This window comes from Erpetoichthys calabaricus, chromosome 1 (genome assembly GCF_900747795.2).
Source record: "Erpetoichthys calabaricus chromosome 1, fErpCal1.3, whole genome shotgun sequence".
Lineage (NCBI taxonomy): Eukaryota > Metazoa > Chordata > Cladistia > Polypteriformes > Polypteridae > Erpetoichthys > Erpetoichthys calabaricus.
Window position 1 is genome coordinate 263,625,956 of NC_041394.2, and position 25,466 is coordinate 263,651,421.

Here is a 25,466-nt window from a genome sequence, read left to right on the forward strand (position 1 = left end):
CGAACAACTTGATTTACGACCAAAATTTTTATTTTGATTTACGACCAACATCTTGCGTTACGACCTGAATGCGGTCACGTGTATCCGCTTGAGCGATTGGAAACAAACAGAAACATTCCTATTAATGCGGCTCTCATTCAATAAAATGTCAGGTTTGTAAACTCTCTTGGGACCTCCCCCAACTAGAAGACATGCCAAAGTCCAAACTCCGTATGGAAGACTGTTTATCTGTTGCTGGGGCAACAGCCGGCTTAAAGCTGTGCTGGGTCTCTCAGCCAAAGCAAACAGAAAAGATATCGATGGGTGATATGCATGTGATATCCCTGCCCGGCAATGTACAAGCAAGCTTCCACAGTCCCGGCAATTGCGCTTCAGGACGCACTTCAGCATGTCGTTCCTATTGAGTGGGGAGTGGGGGGTGTCTCAGAAGAGTTCAGAAACAGTTCCTTGTATCATCGCAAGGAAATGCTGAGAAAAATTCTCGTCAGAATAACTTGTAGGCAGGAGGAGATTAAAATTAACGCAAAAGAAGCTATTGAAATGATTGCAAATGCCTGAGCGCAAGTTAAAGAAAGCCTTTAAAAAGCCTTCAGTTTCATTATCATCCTCCTCCCTTCCTGCAGCCCAAAGGATGTCAAATTAAATGGCGAGTACAGTATGAAGTTGTTGTTTCTGGTAGGCTAGGCACTTTTTATTACTTTTTGGTTAGTACATTAGAAAAATTATTGGTGGTTTGGTAAATTATGCACATTATACAACCCTTTTTTATTATGAAAAGGTTAAGTAAGTGTTGCAGTGGGAGGTTCGGAACGCATTATGGGTATTTCCATTATTTCTTATGGGAAAAATAGTCTTGACTTACAACCAACTTGAGTTACAACCAGCCCTCGCGAACGAATTGAGTTCGTAAGTCAAGGGTCCACTGTATATATATATATAATATAATTCACTAAGCCACCGACAAGTAGCCACCCATGGAAAGCACGCCGGAAGGGGCGTGGATTCACTAAATCGCCGACAAGTAAGATGCCAATGGAGCACGCAGGAAGGAGCCACGCCCACCAACTGTGAATTTCCCATTGGGATTAATAAAGTATCTATCTATCTATCTATCTATCTTAGACCATTGGATACGACAACAACTCGCAGAGCCACACCCACCAACTCGGACGCGACGACTAGGGAAAAAAAGGCCGTCATTTATGTTCGTCTGGGCTACGGTACACATGCACCTCTGAGCCACGTTGACTTTTCGGTTACGACGCACGACCGCGTGCACCATAGCAAACTGTTTTACATGCTACATACAGCAATTCGCAAACTCGGACGCGACGACTGGGAAAAAACGCCGTCATTTATGTTCGTCTGGGCTACAGTACACATGCACCTCTGAGCCACGTTGACTTTTCGGTTACAACGCACGACCGCGTGCACCGTAGCAAACTGTTTTACACGCTACATACAGCAATTCGCATCCGCGACAAACATGCGTCTTGTTAGATGGTCCTGCAGGAACATGGAAGATGTTTCCCCGCCCACCAACACTCTTTTTTCCCCGGCCCGCATCTACCCTTGCTCTCTAGGCATTCACACTGCCTGCTCATGTGCCCGGACGCAAAAACTCACCGACCACCCAGTTAGTCCCTTTCGTCTGTGCTAGGAGTCCACATGCACCTCTGAGCCACGTTGACTTTTCATTATTCTTTTCGGTTTCGACACCCGACCGCGTCCACCATTGAAAACCATGGGAAAGGAACAACGAAGCCCCGCCCAGAAACTCTACCCCCTCCTCCCACGTGATCAGGAACGCACCTCAGACCACTGCCCGCCAACTGAATAGCTCATCAAACAGATACTCACTCGCTTTGGTCTGTGCTGCTGTACAAATCCAGCTGTGAGCCACGTTGACTGTTCTTTTGCCCTCCATGGCTACCGCTTCAAATGTATTTCATGGAAACAACACTTCTTTCAATGTTATAGAAATTCCTGCATCAGGTAACTGTTTGTTTCTATCAGTCGGGTTTTTTTGGAAAAATGTCATTGACGAGACTGTTGCTCTCAAACTTCACAACATGGCTGTTGGCTTTGTTTGCCAACATTGGGATAACTTCGGCGACGTGGTGTCCGTTGTTGTTAGTCACAGAGGCATAGTTATACAGTCTGCTCAACAATACGCTGACTACGTCCGGAATCTATGGTGGCGAAGCAGAAATTGTGGCGATGTCCCAAATCCTTCCAGCTACTATCAGCATTTACTTCCAAGAACGTCCTCATGCCTCTCCTCGAGTTTACAATCCAGCCCAGCGTCTCTCCATATCCCTGCTCTTTAGCGGTCCTTTGGATCATGGGCATTACGAGGTTCTCATGCCTCTCAATTACCCACGTGATAACCTTCTGGTGACATCTTTTGACGTTGTCGGTATGTGCACACAGGGTGCACACCCGCTTGCTCGCCACACTAATGTGACGTCACCTGCCCACTCTCCTCTTCCTGAAAAACATTTAAAGACACACTCCCCTGAACACACGCATTCCACACAGGACTTTCAATGCACCTTTTGTTCCAAAAGCTTCCGAGTGCAGAGATATCTGAACGCACATTTAAAAAAACACAACACTAAACGAATTATGCAATGTGAACATTGCCAACAATGCTTCAAAACAATGAGGAATTCCCAGGAAGTGCGGTTCATACGCTCACACTGATTACGTCCCTACCCTTTGTACACCCCCCAAAAAAACAACGCTACTACCATGGTCGGGTGACACAAAACACTGCGTCAATCCAGCTGTAAACCGCGTTGACTGTTCATTTGCCTTCCATAGCCACCGCTTCAAATGTATTTCATGGAAACAACATTTCTTTCAATGTTATATAGATTCCTGCATGAAGTAACTGAACGCGCGCTACACTAAATGGATCAACATGTGTCTACCCGGCGCACCACATTCGTGCTGAAAACCGGGGGATTCCCAGTAACTGCGAGTCATACGCTCGCACTGATTACGTCCCTGCCCTTTGTACAGAACCCCCCGGGCCAGACCCCCCCTTGCTAGTACCGTGCTCAGGTGACTTGTTGGATTATATATAGAAAAGCAGCCAAAACCGCAAAGAACAATGAAAGGTCTACGTGACTCACAGCTGCATGTGGACTGTGCAAAGAGGAAAACGACTCAGGTGACGAGTTGGGGGTGGGCACATGACCAGGCAGTGCATACTGCAGACTAGCATGACAGAGGGGGCGGAATGGGCGTCCTTCCCCTCTCCTCCCATTCCACCCTCCACGCCCGAGCGCCGCCTCCCCACGCCCCATCCCTCGCTCTGGGAGGAGAAGCCGCGATGGCGGTCTGCCAGTTTTCAGTCACGGATAATTGTATGTTGGTTCGTTCCGTGCGTTGTTACAATGTTTCTTTTCTTGGTGATTTATTACATTACCGATTTTTCAAATGTTAATTTTCTCCCTGTGCTTAAAAATCATTAAAAAAGCGGCCTGATTATGCGGCTTATGGTACGCCGCGGGTTGGCTAGTATATGATATTGCAGTACGTATTATAATCTGTAAAAATGAGTGTAAAAATAGAAATTATGAAAAAGCCAAATATTAAAAGTTGGATTTTTGGAAGGGTCTTATTTTTTTAATCTTTCATGGTGTTAGCCTATTGTGTCTCTCAAAGTAAATAATTTCAGATTTTTTTTTTGTGCGTAGAACCTGTGTCGCCACTTTGTATACTTGACTCTTGAAATAAAAAGTAAATTAGTGTTAGAGGATCAAAGATTATGTGTAGGTATGTAAGGGGACAAGCACTCCAAAATGTAAAAAGGTGTGTTCAATTTTTCATTTACTGATTAAAATTCTTGCATATTCATTTTGAACTAACTGCAACTAATTTGTTTGCCTCGGAGAGTACTGTTAGGAGTACATTACAGTAATCTAGTCAGCTAAAACAAAAGTGTGAATCTTGAGAAGTTATACGAAATGTAACCTTTTACAGTGTTTCTTAAATGAAAGCACAGATTTAGTAATATGGTTAATACAGTATGTGACTTGAGTTTTAAATCTGAGTTCATCATCTAAATTCTTCTGGCTTGATCTGTTAAGTTTATTTCTGTACCCCTTGATATTATTTTTTTATGGCAACAACTACAAATTCATATTTTTTTTCGTTGTTTAGGCATAAGGAAGTTACTACTAATTCATTCTGTAGTGGTAGTAAAACAATGAATGGATCAGAGGATGTAGAACCTTATGGTCATCAACTGCTATAGGTACTGTTGAAGCCATAGGTTTACATATACCGTGGCTAAAAACTTTCACACTCAAAATTCCCCAACTTCACCCATATCATGTTACCAACCAATTCATGTGTTAACTCACTTAGTGTATCTACTTAATTTCTATAACAATTTTTCTCCAAAATAAATGTTTAAGGGACAGAGTTATTTCAGCTTTTAATTACTATGTCAGATTTTCAGTCAGTCAAAAGTTTACATACACCAAGTTATACTTTGGTGATGTTGCCTTTTCATTGTTTATCCTGAGGTAGATGCTTAGGATATCCTTCCACAAGTTTCCCACAATATTGTATTGAATATTTTGGCCCATTCCTCCTGACAGAACCGGTGTTACTGAGTCAAGTTCGTGGGCCTCCTTGCTCAGACTCATGTCTTCACTTAACAGATTTTCTATATGATTCAGGTCAGAGCTTTGTGATGGTCACTCCAGTGCTGTCATATTGTTGTCTGCAAGCCATTTTGTTACCATTTTTGGAAGTATGTTTGGGGTCATTCTCCTGTTGAAAGACCCCTACTGGATTGTGACCAGGCTGTAGCTTTCTGGCTTATGTCTTGGGGTGTTGCTTCAGAATTTCCAGATAATGCTGCTGCTCTATGATGCCACCAATTTTGTGAACTGTACCCAGTCCCTTTTCCAGCAAAACACCCTCACAGCATAATGCTGCTTTCCCGTGTTTCAGTTTGGATGATGAATTGATTAGAAGCTTCACCCTTCAGCTTCCATATGTAATGCTGATTATTATGACCATATGATTAAAATTTTGTTTTGTCTGACTAGAGCATATTCCTCCAAAAGACTACGTCTTTGTCCTGATGAGCACCTGTAAACTGTACTCTTGCTTTTTTGGGTGATTGATTTTGGATAATGATTTCTTTCTTGGTCGACAGCCTTTCAGACCATGGTGATGAAGGCTCTCTTAATGATGGATGATGACAATATTTAATGCTGATGCCTACATCTTCTTCACTGGTTCCTTACGCGTTATCTTGAGATTCCTTTACAACCTTTTGAAAACAAACTTTGTTCAACCCTTGGGAGTCAATTTGTGCATCCTTTCTGAGTGATGTAAAGCCTGTATGCTCCTGAGTTTATAATATTTCTGCACAAATGACTGTACAATTCTTTGTGGTATTTTTAACCATTTTGAGATGGCTGCTAAGTAGGACTCGTGAATATCCATTATTTTTCTCCTCAGATATTTACACAGTTCTTTTGCTTTCCCAAATGTCTTAACCACAAGAATTCACTAGCTCTACAGGTAGGCCCTGATATACAGTCACAGACATTCCAATCAACCACTGGTTATCAAAATTAGGAATTTAGAAGCTGCTACAAGTAATTTAATTAATAACTGGTGCCATCTATGCTGTTTAAAGATGTATATAAACTTTAAACCCAGTTAAAATCTGATGTAGTGGTTAAAAGTCTCTATCATTATTTTGGAGATAAACTCTTATGCAAATTAAGTAGATGCTCCTAGTCATTAATTAATTGGTAACATTTGTGAAGCTGGGGAATTTTGAGTTTGAAGGTTTTTAGCCAAGGTGTACGTAAAAGTGTAGCTTCAGCTTTAACTGAAGATGTGTGTCTTCTGCATCACCACTAAACACTAAAGTGTTTTTTAGTTACAGTCCACACTAATGTAACATTAGAAAAGTACAGATTATTTATCCCATTGAGCTCATCAATTCTGTTCACCTTATTTCTTCAGAATAACATCCAATGAGATTTTGAAGGTCCCCAAATTCCTGCTATACAAGTTGGTAACTTGTATGATTTATAAGGGTTTCTTTTCATTTTTGCTATATTACCATGTAACATGTAGTCCTGGACTCCAATTAATTTTTTAGTAGACAATGCTTTGCCAATTTTATTTTCCCATTCTCATATTTTGCTTTTCCACTAATTCAAACAACCTGTGGACCTCTATCATATGAAGCTGCTGCTTCCAAAAAAAACAAGTTAATTTTTCAAAAATAGACTTGAGATTAAATTGAGTTTTTATTTTAGCCTTTATTCCTCCTGTGTCTTCTACTGAATTGAATCTTTTGAGTGTGCCAAATGAAAACTCTGCTTAAATAATGCCTGGTACAAGAAAGAAAGGGATTATAAAATAACTTTTCGAGTAGCACAATTTGCCTGTTTATAGGCATTTTAAGTGAGAATTCCAGTCTAATTAACAATGGACGTTGTTTTCTAAAAGTAGTACTTGCTAAGCTAAATCTTCTTTCATGTAACTTTTTCACTTGAACTCAAGATTGTTATTTTAGAAACATTTTTCACAAAGTGTGCTATGGTGATCAATGTTTGCTTTTTCCCCCCATATGTAATGGATTTAAACAATAGAGTAGAAACACTATTTTAAGTAAATTGTACAAAACAATTCTTATGCATGCTTTGTTCTAATCCTTATTCCTTATGAATGATTAATCAATCAGCCTATAAACCACCCCAGTTATTGCTTATTCTATAAAGCACAAGTAACACTACTGCAGAGTTTAAAAAAATAATAATAAAAAAAAAAAATTTAAAAAAAGTATGGCAATTATTCAATACTAGTCATATTAGACAGGTATTAGAATATCTTTACTAAGTAATACTGTGTAATTCGTCGAGAACAAAATGATGTAACAATGGTCAATGGATGCCAAAATCACCAATTCATTAAGTTCTGGATTCAACATCACACTAAAATCAAAGTCAAAAATTGAAAACACAGGCTGATCTAACTTGGGTGAATTTCATCATAGCAACTCATAATGTGACTCAGTAGTGTGTATGACCCCCACATGCCTGCATGCACTCTCGACAATGTCTGAACATGCTCTTGATGAGATGGCAGATGGTGTCCTAGGGGATCTCCTTCCAGACCTGGATCAGGGCATCAGTTAGCACCTGGACAGCCTGTAGTGCTACTTGGCAGCATTGGATGCATTGTTACATAACATCCCAGAGGATCTCAGTTTGATTCAGGGTTAGGTAACGTACAGGCATGTCAATGGCATCAGTGCCTTCATCATCCAGGAACTGCCTATACACTCTGGCCACATGAGGCTTGCTCCAGGAGGAGCCCAGGGCCTACTGCACCAGCATAAGGTATGACAATGGCTTTAAGGATTTCATCCTTTTACTTAACAGCAGTCAGAGTACTGTGGCCTAGCACGTGAGGTCTATGTGACCCTCCAAGGATACTTCTCCCCAGACCATCACTGAACCACTGTCAAACTGGTCATCCTGGATGATGTTGCAGGCTGCATAACACTCACCATGGTGTATCCAGACTCTGTCACATCTGTCACGTGCAGAAGGTGACACAATGGCAGAGCTGCCAGTTGTAATATTCTCTGATGATTGCCAATCAAGTTGTACGGTCACCATCTGTGAGCACAGGTCCCACTAGAGGATGTCAGGCCCTCGTGCCACCTTTATGGAGACTGTTTCTGACAGTTTGTTCAGAAACATGCACACCAGTAACCAGCTGGAGGTCATTTTGTATGGCTCCGGCAGTGCTTCTCCTGTTCCCCCCTTGCTCTACTCGTGTATCTCTTCCAGGCTCGTGAGACCTATTTAATACATGACTTGCAAGGATTGAGAGAAGCACCTGTGCAGAAGGCACCAGTGTCAGTTGCGATTGGTATAAGGGAGCAGCATAACGCAGGATTGGCTAAAGATTTGTTCCCCGACTATAAGAGGCACTTCCTGCCACAAGGGGTTGTCTTTAGACTCGCTGGTGTGTTGGTATAGCTCATTCTTTAGTATAGCAAACAGTGGCTTGTGCTTTACTTGTAGTTATTTTGTTGTTTTATAGAAGTATAGATATCTCCTGGTCGAAGTATTGTTTTGGTGGAGGTATTTATATAAGTTTTGGGTTTGTGGTACACTTTTTGTTGTTCTTATATATGCACTTTTTTTTCCCTTGGAAATATTTTTTGGCCTTTATTGTGTGTAGTTTCTTCTTGCTTGTTTTTTTTTTTCTTTAGGAAGACTACACTTTTGTGTATACAGTAATCCCTCCTCCATCGCGGGGGTTGCATTCCAGAGCCACCCGCGAAATAAGAAAATCCGCGAAGTAGAAACCATATGTTACATGGTTATTTTTATATTGTCATGCTTGGGTCACAGATTTGCGCAGAAACACAGGAGGTTGTAGAGAGACAGGAACGTTATTCAAACACTGCAAACAAACATTTGTCTCTTTTTCAAAAGTTTAAACTGTGCTCCATGACAAGACAGAGATGACAGTTCAGTCTCACAATTAAAAGAATGCAAACATATCTTCCTCTTCAAAGGAGCAAACAAATCAATAGGGCTGTTTGGCTTGTAAGTATGCGAAGCACCAGGCACAAAGCTGTTGAAGGCGGCAGCTCACACCCCCTCCGTCAGGAGCAGATAGAGAGAGAGACAGATAAAAAAATCAATACATGCCCTTTGAGCTTTTAAGTATGCGAAGCACCGTGCAGCATACTTAAAAGCTGCACACAGAAGGTAGCAACGTGAAGATAATCTTTCAGCATTTTTAGACGAGCGTCCATATCGTCTAGGTGTGCAAACAGCCCCCCTGCTCACACCCCCTACGTCAGGATCACAGATAGTCAGCGCAAGAGAGAGAGAAAGAAAAGTAAGTTGGGTAGCTTCTCAGCCATCTGCCAATAGCGTCCCTTGTATGAAATCAACTGGGCAAACCAACTGAGGAAGCATGTACCAGAAATTAAAAGACCCATTGTCCTCAGAAACCCGCGAAGCAGCGAAAAATCCGCGATATATATTTAAATATGCTTACATATAAAATCCGCGATGGAGTGAAGCCGCGAAAGGCGAAGCGCGATATAGCGAGGGATTACTGTATATCTTCTTATCTTTATTTTTCATTTCTGGAGTAGAAAATTCACTTTATATATTGGTCACTACTTTTTGATTAGGACACTATTTTTGTGTTTTTTGTGCACTAGTAAATAAAACCCACTTTTGTTTTGGAAATACCACCTTTTTGTGTCTGTGTCTCCATTTCTGACTTCTCTCAAGTCTGATCCCGGTCAGTCCCGAACTACAAGACGCCCACTGCATAGTCTGGTGCCAGCCTTGCCACTACATGGGGTGTCTCATGAAGATGATTCACAATCACTTATTCTTTGTAACTGGACAGATTGATATTCCTGAAGCTTAATTTACTTGGTGTTAGACTGTGATGATACATGTTCCCTTATTTTTTGAGCAGTGAATTTAAAAGTATTTCTTACTCTGGAAGTGTGCCTTTCCTCAATATCCTTATGTGTCTGAACCTCTCTTGACTTTGTCCCTATCTGGAGCGTGTTCCTGTAAAGCCTGCTTCAGACTCTGTCATTTCGAGGCACCTTGCTCACCACCTGTCCACATTTATACTTCCCATCTTTGAAGGCGACTCTCAGCGTGGCTGCTATGCCTTTACTCCTCTGTGTGTTTCTCACACTCCTACATCCTCTTTCAATGGCATTACTAAAGCTAAACTAACCAGTCAAACTGCTTGGTGGGACTGGACACACACACACACAGACCTTAGTATTTTGTTATATATTATATAAATGTATGCTAAATCAGTGATGTTAATAATGATGCACATTTTGAAATAAGCCAGGTTGCCACTTCACATATGGAAAGCAGAGATCCCTTGGCAATGTCAGTCATGCAGACCCTGGCATGGAAACCTGAAGGATGTAGACCGAGACGTCATAAAAAATACAATCATGTGAAAAGGTAAATACACTCCATGTATTTGTAGTATACAGACTCCACTTTTGTAGTATATGTGAACATATCCAGATTTGATCTTCATTTAAACAGTATCTTTAAATAATGATATAAGAAACACCATGCCAAATTTAAAGTTTTGCAGTCCATTGTATAATTTAAAATAAGCATAAATGCAAATTTTGCATGGGGAAAAAGTAAGTACACTCCTACATAAATCGCTATTCAGGTGCACAAGGTCATGTACAAATAATTAGAATATAATTAGAGGTGATCTTGTAAGAGCTTATATTATTTTAATCTCAAGACATTTAGTTTGGTTTGATCTTTCTTTGTTGAAGTGTGTATGATCACCATGCCTGTAATCGGCACATGTACCTAACTTCCTCCTACTATATGAAAAGAGCTTTCTGAGCCCTTGAGAAATAAGGTTATAGATGCAAATGAGCCTGGAAATGGAGTAAAAAGATCTCAAAATATTCCACTGTCTGGAAACTCTTCTACAAGTGGTAAAAATTTCAAACAACTGCCATCTTGTCTAGAGCAGGCGTCCCCTGCAAGGTCAGCTGGAGAGCAGAACACAAGATCCAGAAAGAAGTCTCTTAAGAACTCCAGAATTTCATCATAGGATCTTACAGGTAGTTCTTCCCACTGTTGATGTTAAAGTCCATGAGCCTACCATTAGAAATTGGCTTCACAGATCTGATCTGCATGGGAGGTGGCCATAAAGAACGTCATGGCAAGACTGAAGTTTGCCCATGAACAACTAGGCCAAGGCCAGGACTTGTGGAACAATGTGCTCTGTAGAGTCCAGACAAAGGGAGGGTTATTTGAAGACATTAGAAGACACGTTTGGTGAAAAGCAAAAATACTGTATTGGACCAGAAGAACCTGATACCAACTGTAAAAAAAAGTGATGGTGGAAATGTTATAATTTGGGGTTGCTTTGCTGCAGCAGAGCTTGAGCATCTCACCATCATACAATATACTATGAATTCTTCATTGTACCAGAGCGTGCTTAAAAATAAGAGACCATCTGTCAGAAGATTGAAGCTCAAATGAAAATGGGCCTTGGAAAATTACAATAAAACAATCCAGTAAACCAACAATGGAATGGCTAAAAAGAAAGAAATGGGTGGTTCAGCAATGGCAAATTCAAAGCCTGGGTCTGAATCCCTTTGAGATGCTTCTTGCTGGGAAGGGGGGATAATAATAATAATAATAATAATGGATTTTATTTATAGGGGCACTTTACATTAGCAGTAAATCTCAAAGTGCAACATAAAAAGTTTAAACAAAGGCAAGGCAAGATAAAAACAGAGATAAAACAACAATAATTATAGCATTCTTGTTAATAAGAAGTAATGAATGCGATTGAAATCGGGATTTAGCGTGCAAGGCACCTCTAACATCACACAGCTGAAAGAATTCTGCATGGAGGAGTGAAAAAAAGCTCTCTTCCAGTTGACACTAGAGACTGGTAGACAGTTGCAGGAAATGCCTACTTGAGGTCGTTTCTGCCAAAGAGGGCAATACCAGCTATTAGAGCTAAGGGTGCACTTAACTTTTTTCACAGATGGAAATCTCGTATCTGTTTGAATTTACTGAAAATTCAAACTCTTTATTGTTTTATTTTTTCTCAATTGCATTATCTTTATTTAAAGATACTGTTTAATTGAAGATCAAATCTCAATATGTCCACATCTCTCTATTATAAAAGGAAAAACATTTCATGGGGTGTACATACTTTTTCACTAGACATGACAGTTTTTCGTGGGTTTATAAATTTTTACATTCTCTTTAAAGAGAACAATATATATAGTACTACAATATGCGCAACACTGTATTTAAAATAAATAAAAGAAGATCTTTAAGTATAAAGCATATATTTATCACTGAAAATCAAATTCAAGTTTTGTGACAGAGTAACAAAGAAACATTAAGGTGAAGAAAGTTCAAACTCCTGTAATTCTCTGTTGATCTTTATTCATTTACTTGTAGTGGAATTATTGAAGATTGTTTTATTAATTTCTGGTTATTTACCCCATTAAGATTTAATGAATTATGTTGGCTGCATGGTGATATAGAGTTTAGTGCTTTTGCCTCAGAACCTCAGGAGACTCTACTCTAGCTGTTATGTCTGTATGGGTTTTTCTATTAGTATTCTAGCTTGCTCCTGCATTCCAAAGCAATACAGTCTAGGTTTATCTTTCAGTAATTCTATATTACCCAGTACTAGTAAGTACAGAGGTGTGCACACAATGCTTTAGGAATAGCACCCTCCTCCCACTTCTCTGAATTGGATTTAAGTAAGTTAATTGAATGGATAGATTTCAGGTGAGCATTCTGACAAGGGCTGCAAAAGCTGTTGATTGTTTTCTTTATTGGTTCAGAAACTGTAAAGTTGCATTATTATTGCACTAGCAGTTAAATTGTAATTTTCACTTTTTTCAGTAATGTACAGTTCTGTAGCACTAAATGCCAATGAAAAGCAAAAGTAGGCCAAGACCAGGACTGATAGAGCTCTTTGTTTGATATATTTTACGTTTTAAAGTACTTTTTACTTTTTAAAGTTGCCAGTAAAACATTTATCAATAGATTAAATAAATACTGCTGAATAATTGATGTTGTGTAAATATGGAAACTGTATGCTTACAAATAGACATCAAATGTCTTTTTTTCTCTTTACTCATGCATTCATCATAGATACTCTTTTGTGCCATGTAAGTAACCAGTCCATTTAATTATTTAGAAGTATTAGCAGCTTGCATCTGGCAGTCCTGTAGTCTTGGTAATTTTGTCTTTGTGTCAGTTTAAAGGCTCATCATAATGTAATTATGATTATAGTTTAGGTAGTTTATTTGAATATGATTTACATCATTTTGTTTCCCTATTCTCTTAATTTCTCTTGCTTTTTGCTCTATATTGTTTTACGTATCTTGCACCATTAAAAATTAGGTGTAGTCTTTATCATTTACAAAAATGTGTTGCCTTGTATGTAATTTAAAGAATTTTTTTTTTAAATAGTAATGATTGAAACTCTTGTATCCATTATTGTAAGCTACGTTTTATTTTAAGAGTTAAAGGATTTGTAATTCAAGCAATAATTAATTCATCTTTAAATAAAACGTGCTTCCTGTTTATTCTTGCCATTTTTAAAGTTTTTAAGCTCTTTCTTTATTCACTCAACTCTTCTTGCATACTAGCATTTGCACTTCTCTGCAGCATAATATTTTCAGAAGCATTTTTTCCAGGAAATCCAGTCAGAGTAAAGTACATTGTAAACATATGTAAAAATAGAATGTAATCCATTCTGTATTCGTTTTTAATTAATACAAATGCAATGCATTTTTCTGTTGACAAAAATATAATTATCTGTGTATTTTATCATATGGTGAGAATGAACTTTCCTTATGTGTGTAGCTGTCCATATTTTGTTTTAATGCATAATTTCATCAGAAATATAGATTTATTGTCATTGTGTGTGTGTGTGTGTTTTTGTGTGAGAGGGAGAGAGAGGTGCTGTAGTCAGAAAACCAAAAGCATAACAAAATGAATTTCTTGAAATTTGAATCTACATTCTAGTTTAGCCATAGTGAATATTCTTTAACATAACTAACAACCAATTCTATCTTTCTAATGCAAATAAAACAGCATTCTTTGCATATCCGCTTGTCACAAACCCCTGGTTATGTGCAAACAGAATCCAAGTTGGGTCCCTATGTGATTCATTTGCATTGTTTAGTTTTCAATTTCCTTTGAAGTAAATAAATGTGCAGTGTTCTGACTAATGTTGTCTGTTAAATTTTGAAAGATATATAACATGTAAAAATGTTTATTCAGATAATACTGTAAACAAATGCTGGGTTTGCATGATGATTCTGTTTGGATTTTCTAACAGAAGTCACCTGAAAGACAATCATGCCCAGTTCACAGCGAGACTATACTGGGAATTCATTGTTTTAAAGATGTAGTCTGAATTTTTGCTTCCACAACTCAACCCACCACTGTAAACCAACAGCTCAGAGAATTGCCATGATGTCTGCTTTCAAAATGGTTAATGTTACAGATAATGTGGTGTGTCTGTGCTTCAGTGACAGAAACCTCTCCTTTCTGAGATTAATAAAGTTGCAATAAAACCATGACTCCAGTAGAACACCGGCTATTCATTTATAAAGGTTTAATTGTGACTAAGAGGAAAATTAATTTGGCTTTACTTTGCTTCATGGTTCATTTAAAAGTTGTGTGTCTGTATTTCTGGTAAGTTTCTAGTGCGATTATAGTTAAAGTATGTAAGCTAAAATGTTTTGTTAGTTTATGTTTATATTCATTCATTTACCTACTTAAATTTGGCTTTTGGTGTAGTATTTTGTAAACAGATTTGGGTGTATGGCAGTTATAGTGCTGTTGGTTAATCAGGTCAGAAGTACTATATAACTAAGTACTATTCTGTATAGAATATTTGTTTTTTATTTTGTTTTTTAATGTTATTGGCAGGCAGTGTGGTATAGTGATTAAGGCTTTGGACCTAGGACTTCAAAACCCAGAGGTTGTGAGTTCAAATCCTGTGACCATGAGCAAGTTACTTCATATAACTGTACTCAAACTGAGAAACAAAAGTAGTGTAATCAATTGTATCTCAAATGTTGTAAGTCATCATGGATAAAGTCGTCCGTCAAATAATAAGTAATAATGATAATGTTAGGTCACTGGAGCTGCTTACTCTTCAACATGCTGTGTACAATTGCCCATGAGTTTAAAAAAAAAACAAAAAAAAACCCTGCATTAGCCAATTCCTACTTTTCCTAGTGACTTCAACTGTCCATCCATCCTATTGGTTAGTGGTGCTGTTTGCGTGGTCTGTCAATCAGTTCTGCTCAATCCTACATTTGTCATACAACTTGTTCTCAACACAGATCATGTATAATATTAATAAATTTAAAAAAGCACATGTTGGCTAGTTTTCTTTTTTCTGTAACATTACCAAAATTCAGTCAAATTAATCAAAATACTTTTGAGATTTTGGGTTTTTTTTTACTTCTTTCGTGGAGAGGGTTTTAGCCTAAATATTTGCATACTGAAATGTCCTTTCTTAGCAGATACATACTGCCCTTGATGTGCCATCCTTCCAAGTTTTTGACACACCAATAGGGGCACTTACCAATTCAATTGGACATACTTTTAAGTGGAACATGGTGCAAGTAAGATTAAAAGCAAATACTAAGAGTGCTATAAAGCTGGCTGAATCGTGGCTCTCTAATGAAAACACCATTAACAGACACTTGGACATGGACATGAACCCAGCATATGCATGTTTAAAAAGAAGAACATCCAAATAATAAAAATGACTTTAAGACCAACACCCTCTGAAACCCACCTTTCTAATCCACCCTTTTACACCCACCTACTCCACTTCCTCATCCTCTTTAATAAAATCCCTGTGTGCGTCCAGTTGTCCGTGTGTGTATGTCTTCTGGTGAAGTGCGCATGCGCAGGGCACGGTGCGATGCATGATATTATTGTCAGAGAAAGTTATAGGCGTTTTACGGAAATACAAACCAGTGTTACTGCGAGAGGAAATTAAAGGTACACAATACAGTGACGCATATTACAGCCACATACAAGCCAGTATTACTGTCAGAAAAAATTAAAGGCATATTACCGACGCGCACGCCTTTATTACCGCCAGAGAAAATTTAAAGGTATATTACGGACAAACAAGCCAGCGGATGTACAAGACAGTACCTGTATTACTGTCACAGAAAATTAAAGACACACAATACACGGCAGCAACCCACAAAGAATGGTCAGCACAGCAGTAAACATCAACAAAAGAAAGGCAGAAAGACAATGAAAAATACGATCAACAAACAGAATGAGGTCAAGGTCCCTTGCCATTTAATATAGACTGTTCCTACTAATGTTTATGCACTACTGTTCTAGCGCCCGTTATTGTAACGGGCTTAATGACTAGTTTGCTATAAATTGCCTTTGATTCCTGTATGTTTAATCATTTTCCTTTTATGATGACACCTGATAGGTGTGAAAAGTTCAGGAGTAAGACTATTTTAAGATACGCAATTTATTTTCTCTTATTGTGAAATTCTAGTTATAAATATGTACTGACCCTTCTGTTATATATAATACTAGCGAACCTGCGGCGTACCATACGCCGCATAATCAGGCCGCTTTTGTAATGATTTTTAAGCACAGGGAGAAAATTAACATTTGAAAAATTGGTAGGTGCTCGGGCGCGGAGGGCAGAACGGGAGGAGAGGGGAAGGATGCCCATTCCGCCCCCTCCGTCATGCTAGTCTGCTGATTTCTCGTTTAGTATGCACTGCCTGCTCGTGTGCCCACCCCCAACTCGTCACCTGAGTCGTTTTCCTGTTTGCACAATCCACATGCACCTGTGAGTCACGTAGACTTTTCATTGTTCTTTGTGGTTTTGGCTGGTTTTCTATATATAATCCACCAAGTCACCCAACAACGGTAGTAGCGAGGGGGAGGGGGAGGGGGTGTGTACAAAGGGCAGGGACGTAATCAGTGTGAGCGTATGACCCGCTAGCCAACCCGCGGTGTAGCATACGGCGCATAATTATGTATTGATGGGTGAACACTTCCTGAACGACACAGTTGTCCAAATAGAAGTGAAAACAAAATTGAGCCCGGTGCATTCTTTAACTGCCTTGTAGAGCAGTGGTAGTGTTACTGCTTTGCAGTAAGGAGACTGCAAGATTTTGGGTTCGCTTCCCGGTTCTTCCCTGTGTAGATAGCGCTTTGAATACTGAAAACACCGGTATATCAATGTAATGAAGTATTATTAATCTTATGTGTCCAGCGCTCTCTCTGTCGCGTGTGTGTGTGTGTGTGTGTGTGTGTGTGTGTGTGTGTGTGTGTGTGTGTCGCTTGCTGCACGTGTTCCTGCAGGCATACCAGTAAGTAAATGAAAAGATTGAACTCTGGAGATAGCAAAATACAACTGTTTGTGACTGAACACTGGTTTTGGCAGATATATGCATATCTTTTTGAAAGTTTGGCCCTGTGCCTTATTAATTGTCATCGCAAAGGCAAATCTAACAGGAAATTGTCTTCGTGTTAAAGTAAAATGCAAATTATCCGCGACAAACTGTTTTACACGCTGGTATAATCACTCCGCTTTTTTAATGTTTTTTAAGCAGAGGGAGAAAATGAACATTTGCAAAATCCATAACGCTGCTTTCAGTAAGTACAATGCACACGCGTTTAATTTGTCGGCCACTTTTTGCCAGTCGCCTTTTCTGGTTTGGGCTGCTTTTGCAGTGTTACCGCTTGTGCATATTAAATGTTGAAATCCTTCGAGTAACTAATTAACTAACTAACACCCACCCACCCAGCTTGTGAGAAAAAAATGCACCCGTTCTTTCATCATTTTGTTGCAGCCTATCAAAGACTTGCTGATCATGTTTTCTAGACTCAATATACATGCATTGGCTTTTAATTCAGCGCGGGGGCGCGCATTCATCTCGGATTATTACATCCTGCTAGACTAATCTGCTACACGGCTGCGTTTGAAAAACCGACTTATCCCTGATGAGTTTCACCGGCATTAATGACTAGGAATCTGGTTGGAACAAAACCCTGCATCCACAGGGGTTAACCAGGACCAAGTTTGGGAAACACTGCTGAACACAGACGAAACCGACTCAGGTGAGGAGTTGGGGCGAGCAAAGTGGTTGCAGCTATTGATTATTCAGTGTTGTTTGCCTGGGTGTCTGATCTGCTCGACGGGATCATAAATAAAAAGGAAAACAATGTGAAGGCAATGTCACAGGTGATCCTGTGGTATAGAGGGTCCACAGCTCCCCTTCAAAAGGCCATTTTTAAATAAATAATCATTGCACTCACAGCGTAGTGAGGGGCGTGGAAGTGTGGCTGAAATGGTTTCCGGGTGGAGTCATGCTGCGGGCATTTCTTCCCTGTGCAGTGTGCGAGCGAGTGAGGAGAGAGAGAAAGCCGTTACGTTAGAGTGAGCAAGAACAGGCTCAAAGGCAATGTGTTCCTGTGGTATAGCGGGTCCATAGCTCCCCTTCAAAAGGCCATTTTTAATCAGGTGACTCACAGTAGTGGAGTCAGGCACAGAGAAGGTCAGCTGCTGAGAGAGCGTCTCGACTGTTGCAGGGCCTGCATTGGTGAAGCAGGTGAGATGCTAATGAAAAAGAGGCACAGGGCTTATTGGTTTTTAAAGACTGCTTCCTTCATTGTGTTTTAACCTCAGTTTTAAAGGATTGTGTGGCTCTCTCTCTCACGCTGCCTGTGTGTGTGTGTCTCTGTCTCTCTGTGGCGCTGCCTGTGTGTGTGCACGCGGCTCTCTCTCTGGCGCTGCCTGTGTGTGCCTCTGTCTCTCTCTGGCACTGCCTGTGTGTGTGCGCGGCTCTCTCTCTCGGGCTGCTTGTGTGTGTGCGCGGCTCTCTCTCTGGTGCTGCCTCTGTGTGAACCAAGGTTCCACTGAGGTTGACTAATGAAAAGTCAACGTGGCTTAGAGCTGCATGTGGACTGTGGCACAGACAAACAGAAATGACGGCATGTTTTCCGAGGCATTGCGTCCAAGTTGGTGGGCGTGGCTCTGCGAGTTTTCGTCGTATCCAATGGTCTTAGAGTTGGTGGGAGTGGCTCCTTCCTGCGTGTGCCATTGCCATCTTACTTGTCGGCGGTTTAGTGAATCCACGCCCCTTCCGGCGTGCTTTCCATGGGTGGCTACTTGTCGGCGGCTTAGTGAATTATATACATAGATATATAACATATATATATATATATATGTGTGTGTGTGTGTATGTATATATATATATAATACAGTAATCCCTCACCTATCGCGGGGGTTACGTTCCAGAGTCCCCCGCGATAGGTGAAAATCCGCGAAGTAGCGACCTATATTTATTTTATTATTTATACATATTTTAAGGCTTTATAAACCCTTCCAACACTCTTATAAACCTTTCTCACTCTCTTGTTAACCTTTCCCACGCTCTTATAAACACTTCCTATGCTCTTAAACACTTTCTGCATTCTTAAACACAGCAGACCAACACTGCACGCAGCGATCAGACGTCAATGTGTCTGCACTCGCTTTGTGAAGGGGGGCAGCTGAACTGAGCAGAGCAGAAATGGACTTTGTGCTGCTTCTGCCAAAATGCCTGCTTGTCTCTCTGCGCGTTCGGAAGGAGGAGGAGGAGTGGGGGTGTGTGAGGGCTGAACGCACAGTTCGCTCAAACCCCCCTCCCCGGAGGCGCAGTACGCTCCTGCCACTTCGCATTGTCAAGGGGGTGGGGAGCTGAATGAACGCTAAGGAGAAGTGGACTTTGTGCTGGCTTTGTGCTGCTTGTCGCTCTGCGTGTCAATAATTTAAAAGCCTGTACATCACCAATTTTCCTGTCTCACTGTCTTGTCTTGCGTGAAGTTAAAATGTTTTATAATAGTGAGATGTTACTCATATCCTTAGCCCGACATCCACCTCATCCTGTTGCTGATGGGTCTGGAACATAACTTTCGCGATAGGCGGGCAATCACTTGTATTTAAAAAACCGCAAAGTCGTGAATCCGCGAAAAGTGAACCGCGAAGTAGCGAGGGATTACTGTATGTATATATATATATATATATATATATATATATATATATATATATATATATATATATATAATATAAAAACAAATACGCGTAACGTAGTTGGGTGCACATGGCTAGTATAAAGTTGTCTGTGAAGGGCTCCCTGTTTAAACGCAGCTGCCAGTCGTGAACTGGGCCCTTCATCGCACAGCATTATGATTTTTTATAAGGGAAACAAAATTACAAAAGAAAACCCTTGGACATTGATTCGATAGGAACGGCCTACTCAGAATCACTGTCCGAATAGTAATTATGTGGTGGTGTAGGAGCATTTCTGCTTCCCTCCGTTCACAGTCCATCTCGTTTTCACGACGCTGTCGTTTCCTTTCACGATCTCTTTTCAACCTTTCTCCAATCTCGCAGGTTGCTTTGTGGCAATCCAAAGAGTAAGGCAATATACACGGAGCAATGGTTATAAAAGGGGGACACATAGGTATCCAGGCTCTTTAAAGAATAAATAGGGATCACTTCACTGACATGTGAGCAACCCACGGTACAACTGTGAGACGCGCAGCACTCGCCGGCTACAACGTAAAAATAATAATTTCTGGAACGTGCTGTTACGTTGTCATTCATTTTACCCACTCTTTCTTTCATTCATATGTTACGTAGGCACGTACCTTTTATCTTCGGCAATCTAATTCTCTAACCAGGCCTCAGGAGCTAACCAGTGTAACACTGTCCACCACCCCTTTCGTTATTCCGGCACATTGTTTACATCCGTGAGTAACAACAACGTACTAAACTGGAAGGTGTTCTACGCATTAGTGGAATTCGCGGACAAACAAAGATCAAGATCCAAATGAAGATTATATATAAAGATCAGTAGATTAGTTAATTTAAAGCACAACAATTTGTTTAGTTTGAATGTCTGTGTTTTGAGGTGTGACTGGAGTACTACAGTCTTCAGTAGTATAAGCCTGGAGGAAATTCTTAATGTAATGCCTATGTTTTAGCTGTCTCTCTACTGCCATCTAGTGCTTCTTCGTCTAATTCATTCGCGGACAAACAATGATCAAGATCCAAATGAACATTATATATAGAGATGTGTGTGTGCATATGTAATATATATATACAGTGGGTACGGAAAGTATTCAGAGACAACCAGGCACTGCTCATCACTTGTCCAATACAGTCCCCACAGTGAAGCATGGCGGTGGCAGCATCATGCTGTGGGGGTGTTTTTCAGCTGCAGGGACAGGACGACTGGTTGCAATCGAGGGAAAGATGAATGCGGCCAAGTACAGGGATATCCTGGACAAAAACCTTCTCCAGAGTGCTAAGGACCTCAGACTGGGCCGAAGGTTTACCTTCCAACAAGACAATGACCCTAAGCACACAGCTAAAATAACGAAGGAGTGGCTTCACAACAACTCTGTGACTGTTCTTGAATGGCCCAGCCAGAGCCCTGACTTAAACCCAATTGAGCATCTCTGGAGAGACCTAAAAATGGCTGTCCACCAACATTTACCATCCAACCTGACAGAACTGGAGAGGATCTGCAAGGAGGAATGGCAGAGGATCCCCAAATCCAGGTGTGAAAAACTTGTTGAATCTTTCCCAAGAAGACTCATGGCTGTATTAGCTCAAAAGGGTGCTTCTACTAAATACTGAGCAAAGGGTCTGAATACTCAGGACCATGTGATATTTCAGTTTTTCTTTTTTAATAAATTTGCAACAATTTCAAAAATTCTTTTTTTTTGTCTGTCAATATGGGGTGCTGTGTGTACATTAATGAGGGAAAAAATTAATTTAAATGATTTTAGCAAATGGCTGCAATATGACAAAGAGTGAAAAATTGTAGGGGGTCTGAATACTTTCCGTACCCACTGTATATGTGTGTATATGTGTGTGTGTGTGTATATGTGTATATGTTTATGTGTGTGTGTATGTGTATGTATATATGTATGTGTATGTATATATGTGTATGTATGTATGTGTATGTATATATGTATATGTATGTATATATGTATGTATACTGTATGTCTCACAATATTTATACCTAAATATTTGTAAGCAGTCCCATGTTAGCTGATCACAAAATGGCCCACAGCTGCAATCTACACTGATACTTAGAGTCTTTTGTGAGCAACTCACAACACAGTTCCACTTTCTTTTGTCCAGTACTCTTTTGCCGGAGAGAAACAGCAAGTCACACATGGATAGCAATATTCAGTAATGGCTGCAATAGGGAATGTTCTGTTGTAGAAACAATATGCAAATTTGGTCCAGTGCAACTGGAGGAGAAAAGCAGTGTTTTCACACCTGGGTACCAGTGTTCAGTAGTGTTGCTTGCTGTGGTAATGAGGGATCTTTAAAAAAAAAAAAAAAAAAAAAATCATGAATTTACTTTTCTTGATAGAATGTTCAAGTAATAACAGGGCTATGCATCTATTAAGGGCAAGTTGAACAAGGACAGTAAAATCATTACAGCCACTGCTTTAGTAAACTGCACTTCATATGTTAAGGGAATTTTTATCACTACTTTTCGGTGCGCCCCTTACAACATAATGTCTTTACTGAGAGGAACTCACCTGGCAGTCACTTGCTGCTAAATGAGCACAATGCTGACAACATGTTCCAGTATTTCCATGCAGTATAAATATTCTTCCATACTTCTAAATGTGTCATTCTTCATTAGGTAAACAATGACCAGCGAATTTAGAGACTCCAGGGCATGGAGCAAATTCTTGGGGCTAATGTGTGTGTAATTTTATTTCCGTTGTTAATGGCTACAAATTAAATTTTCATTAGCCCTTCTACTCATCCCCTAAATCTAGTCAAGCCAGTTGCTCAGCCTCCATCACTGAAGAATACTTTAGCATGGTTTTCAGCTGGTTCAACCTAAAGAGTTTGTTGGGGTGGGAGGGAAAGTTTTTTATTAGATCAAATCTAATGTACAGTACCCATGAAAAGGTATTTTGCAGCTTTCTGCTTCCCAGTATTATAAATATTTGACACAGCATCTTTTCAGTTCTTCAGGTTAAATGTTAATATTACATAGTTGTTTTTTTTTTTGTTTTTTTACTTAGTTCTCTTAGAAAAAAGAAATGAGTTAAATCCATTAACTAGCATTTTATAAAAGCAGGAAAGCAGCAAATATTTTTTCACTACACTGTAAAAGTAAAAGTGCGTTTCTTTCATCTTTAAAAGCAAGTTTTTGTTTTAATTTTATTTCTTTATCTTTATAGTTATGAGAAGCGCCTGTATTGAAGGAGGAGGCAAAAGCCAGTTGCGGGTGGCTCCCTGCGTCCCAACTCCAGTGGCAACCAAACATAGTGGATAAATCTGGAAACTGCCGACCTGCACTCTTAATTGTGTTTCAATCATCTAACCTGAAGTTTACCAGTTCATGACATGAAAAAATTGCACTACCAATAAAGTATCAGGGCTTAAACTAATATAGGTTTAAAGAAAAAAATAAGACTTTGATCACTTGTACAGTTTGTTATCAAGGATGCCGTTTGTGCAAACTGAGCTAATATGAAGCATGATAAAATAAGTGCTTATGTGGAATAATGCACTAATCCTGTCAGAGTGCACTGTGGCAAGTCTCAAAAAGGTAAAGGACCTTTAAACCTTTGAGATGCTAAATAGTGAAAAATAATATCACACTAGTTTCCATGTCTTGTGGCAGTACAGCATTGTGTTAGCTAGTGAACTGCACAAGAAAGTCTCCTAGACTGTCATCATTTATTACTTCTTTTCTAATAAGAGGCAGAAAGACCAAGTTATTGCCCAGTCTGTTTACTGATCAGATAGTAAAGAGTTACGCCAGATTATAATTGATAGTTTCATATTTTTATTGTAAATTTGGTTAAGAGGGGGGAGGTATCACATGGAACGGAAAAAGAGACTTGTATTTTATTTATTTATATATATATATATATATATATATATATATATATATATATATATATATATATATATATATATATATATATATACACACACACACACACGCAAGATACAAGTATTACAAGTAAAGGCACTATTTTAGTTATCAGAAAGTACAACTTACTTAGTATTTGCTTTTGCCATTTTTCATTTTATTAGAAAAAATGCCTTTTTTTTTTTTTTTTTTTTTTTTTATAAATGCGTTAAACATGTCCTATTACTCATTAGGTTAACATAAAGCCTCCTAACTAAAAGGTGTTATCCTGTTTTTTAGCAGGTTTTGATTTACAGGGGACCAAAAGCTATGGTAGCCAAAAAATCAGGGATATATTCCACCAAGAGAGCCTTATAATGAGTGTGTAGTACTGATTCTTAGTGCTAATGTGGCAGTAGTTCATGGTGAACTGGATTCAAATTTTTTAACACGTACCAAAATTGAAATAAGGAAAGATTTGGGGTGGGTATGGGGGGTTCAGTCCATAGTAAAGTTTTTTTGTTCCTGTTTAATTTTCAAATTTTTAGAAGTTCTTTTATTTAAACAGGGTACTGTAGCATTATGGCATGCTTTTGATGGTTGGGGCATTTTGCATATATTCCATAAACTAGTTTGAGAAGGGTAATAAATGATTTCATTTTACTATAGGTTCTTTTTTTCATTTTTTTACTAGCCCATTTTCCTTTATTAATGTTTACAATATTGTTGTGAATATATTTTGATGCAGTTACCATGCTATTCTGTTTCCTGTTTTTTATTTGTAATAGTGCTATTATGTACTGATGGTAGTTTTGCTAGTGTACAGAACTATTACAAAATTAAGATACGGAGGTTACAATGTATGTGCTGCTATGTTTTAATATTGCCTTGTACAGTAGGTTTTTATTTAGATGGATTGACTGTTAAAGAATGATGCAAAGCATTTTGTCTTCAAAGGTACATATATTTTTTATGTACAAGTTAAAAATACTAAAGATCTAGAATGGCACTGTTCAGATGTTTGAAAAGTGTTACTGTGAGCTATTTATTTCTATTTTTAAACAATATCTAGAATTAAATGTATACTTATGTAATATTATACCTAAAACACTGTAGAAATTAAAACTGCTTTATATGTGATGCCATTTTCTTACTTTTTCACTGTAAATGTAAACTTTGCATTCTTACAGGTGTAATCACTTTAAAAAGCTTTCTGTATGTTGGTAAATGTAAAGTTGCTCTTCCTGTTTACTCTTATGTGAAAAATATAAATTTAAAGCAAAACGAAAAAGAATGCAGGCAAAAGGAATGAAGACCTTCTCCAGACTATCCCTCATTATTGTTTGTTTCAGTTGACAGTTTACAGTCTTTTATAATATTACAAAAGCAATATTTGTATTTTCCAAAATAACAACAGTGTAACATAATATTCTAACTAAAAGGAAGAATATTCCTGTGTTGTGTTTACTGATGCCAGATATGGTCCCGTAACCATTTACTTAATGGAATTGTGTGAGTCCAGAAAAAAAGAATAAATAAAAGAACAACCTTTCAAATCCTATTTTCTAAAAGGTTTTCTTTAACTCAGTTTTTTTAAGCTTTTGTTTACATTTTCAGAGCAGGTATAAACTAAATATGTACTTCATTTTCTGTAATAAAGTATGGAGTTATTGTATTAAGAATTACTGCCAGAATGGAATATGTTACACTGAGTATGTCATGTGAATTAATGCATCTGTGTTTTCTCACCCTTTTCTTACGATGTTCACAAAGTCAATTTGCACTCCCTTTGGTCTAATTAGTTCTCATTTAAAGGTAGCTTTCATGCTGGAATATTTGAAATATCTAATTGATTGTTCCAGTCTCCCTCGTTATTGATTTTTTTTTATTTATTAAATCATAATTGGTTAAATTTATGTTACAAGAAGAGCCC

The 25,466-nt window shown here is 38.9% G+C and overlaps 1 protein-coding gene across 8 annotated transcripts in view; it reads left to right on the forward strand.

Moving 5' to 3' along the window:
• Positions 1–25,094, forward strand: part of LOC114661625 (inosine-5'-monophosphate dehydrogenase 1b) — a 223,971-nt gene extending 198,877 nt beyond the window's left edge. For 7 of the 8 annotated variants that reach the window (XM_051930263.1, XM_051930285.1, XM_051930274.1 and 4 more), the window contains 2 exons: positions 12,726–12,742; positions 22,854–25,094. In XM_051930263.1, the coding sequence (XP_051786223.1) occupies positions 12,726–12,742; positions 22,854–22,948 (112 nt within the window). In that variant the 3' untranslated portion in view covers positions 22,949–25,094. The remainder of the gene's footprint in view (positions 1–12,725; positions 12,743–22,853) is intronic. The other variant, XM_051930295.1, reaches the window with a different exon arrangement.
• Positions 25,095–25,466: the final 372 nt, after the last annotated feature.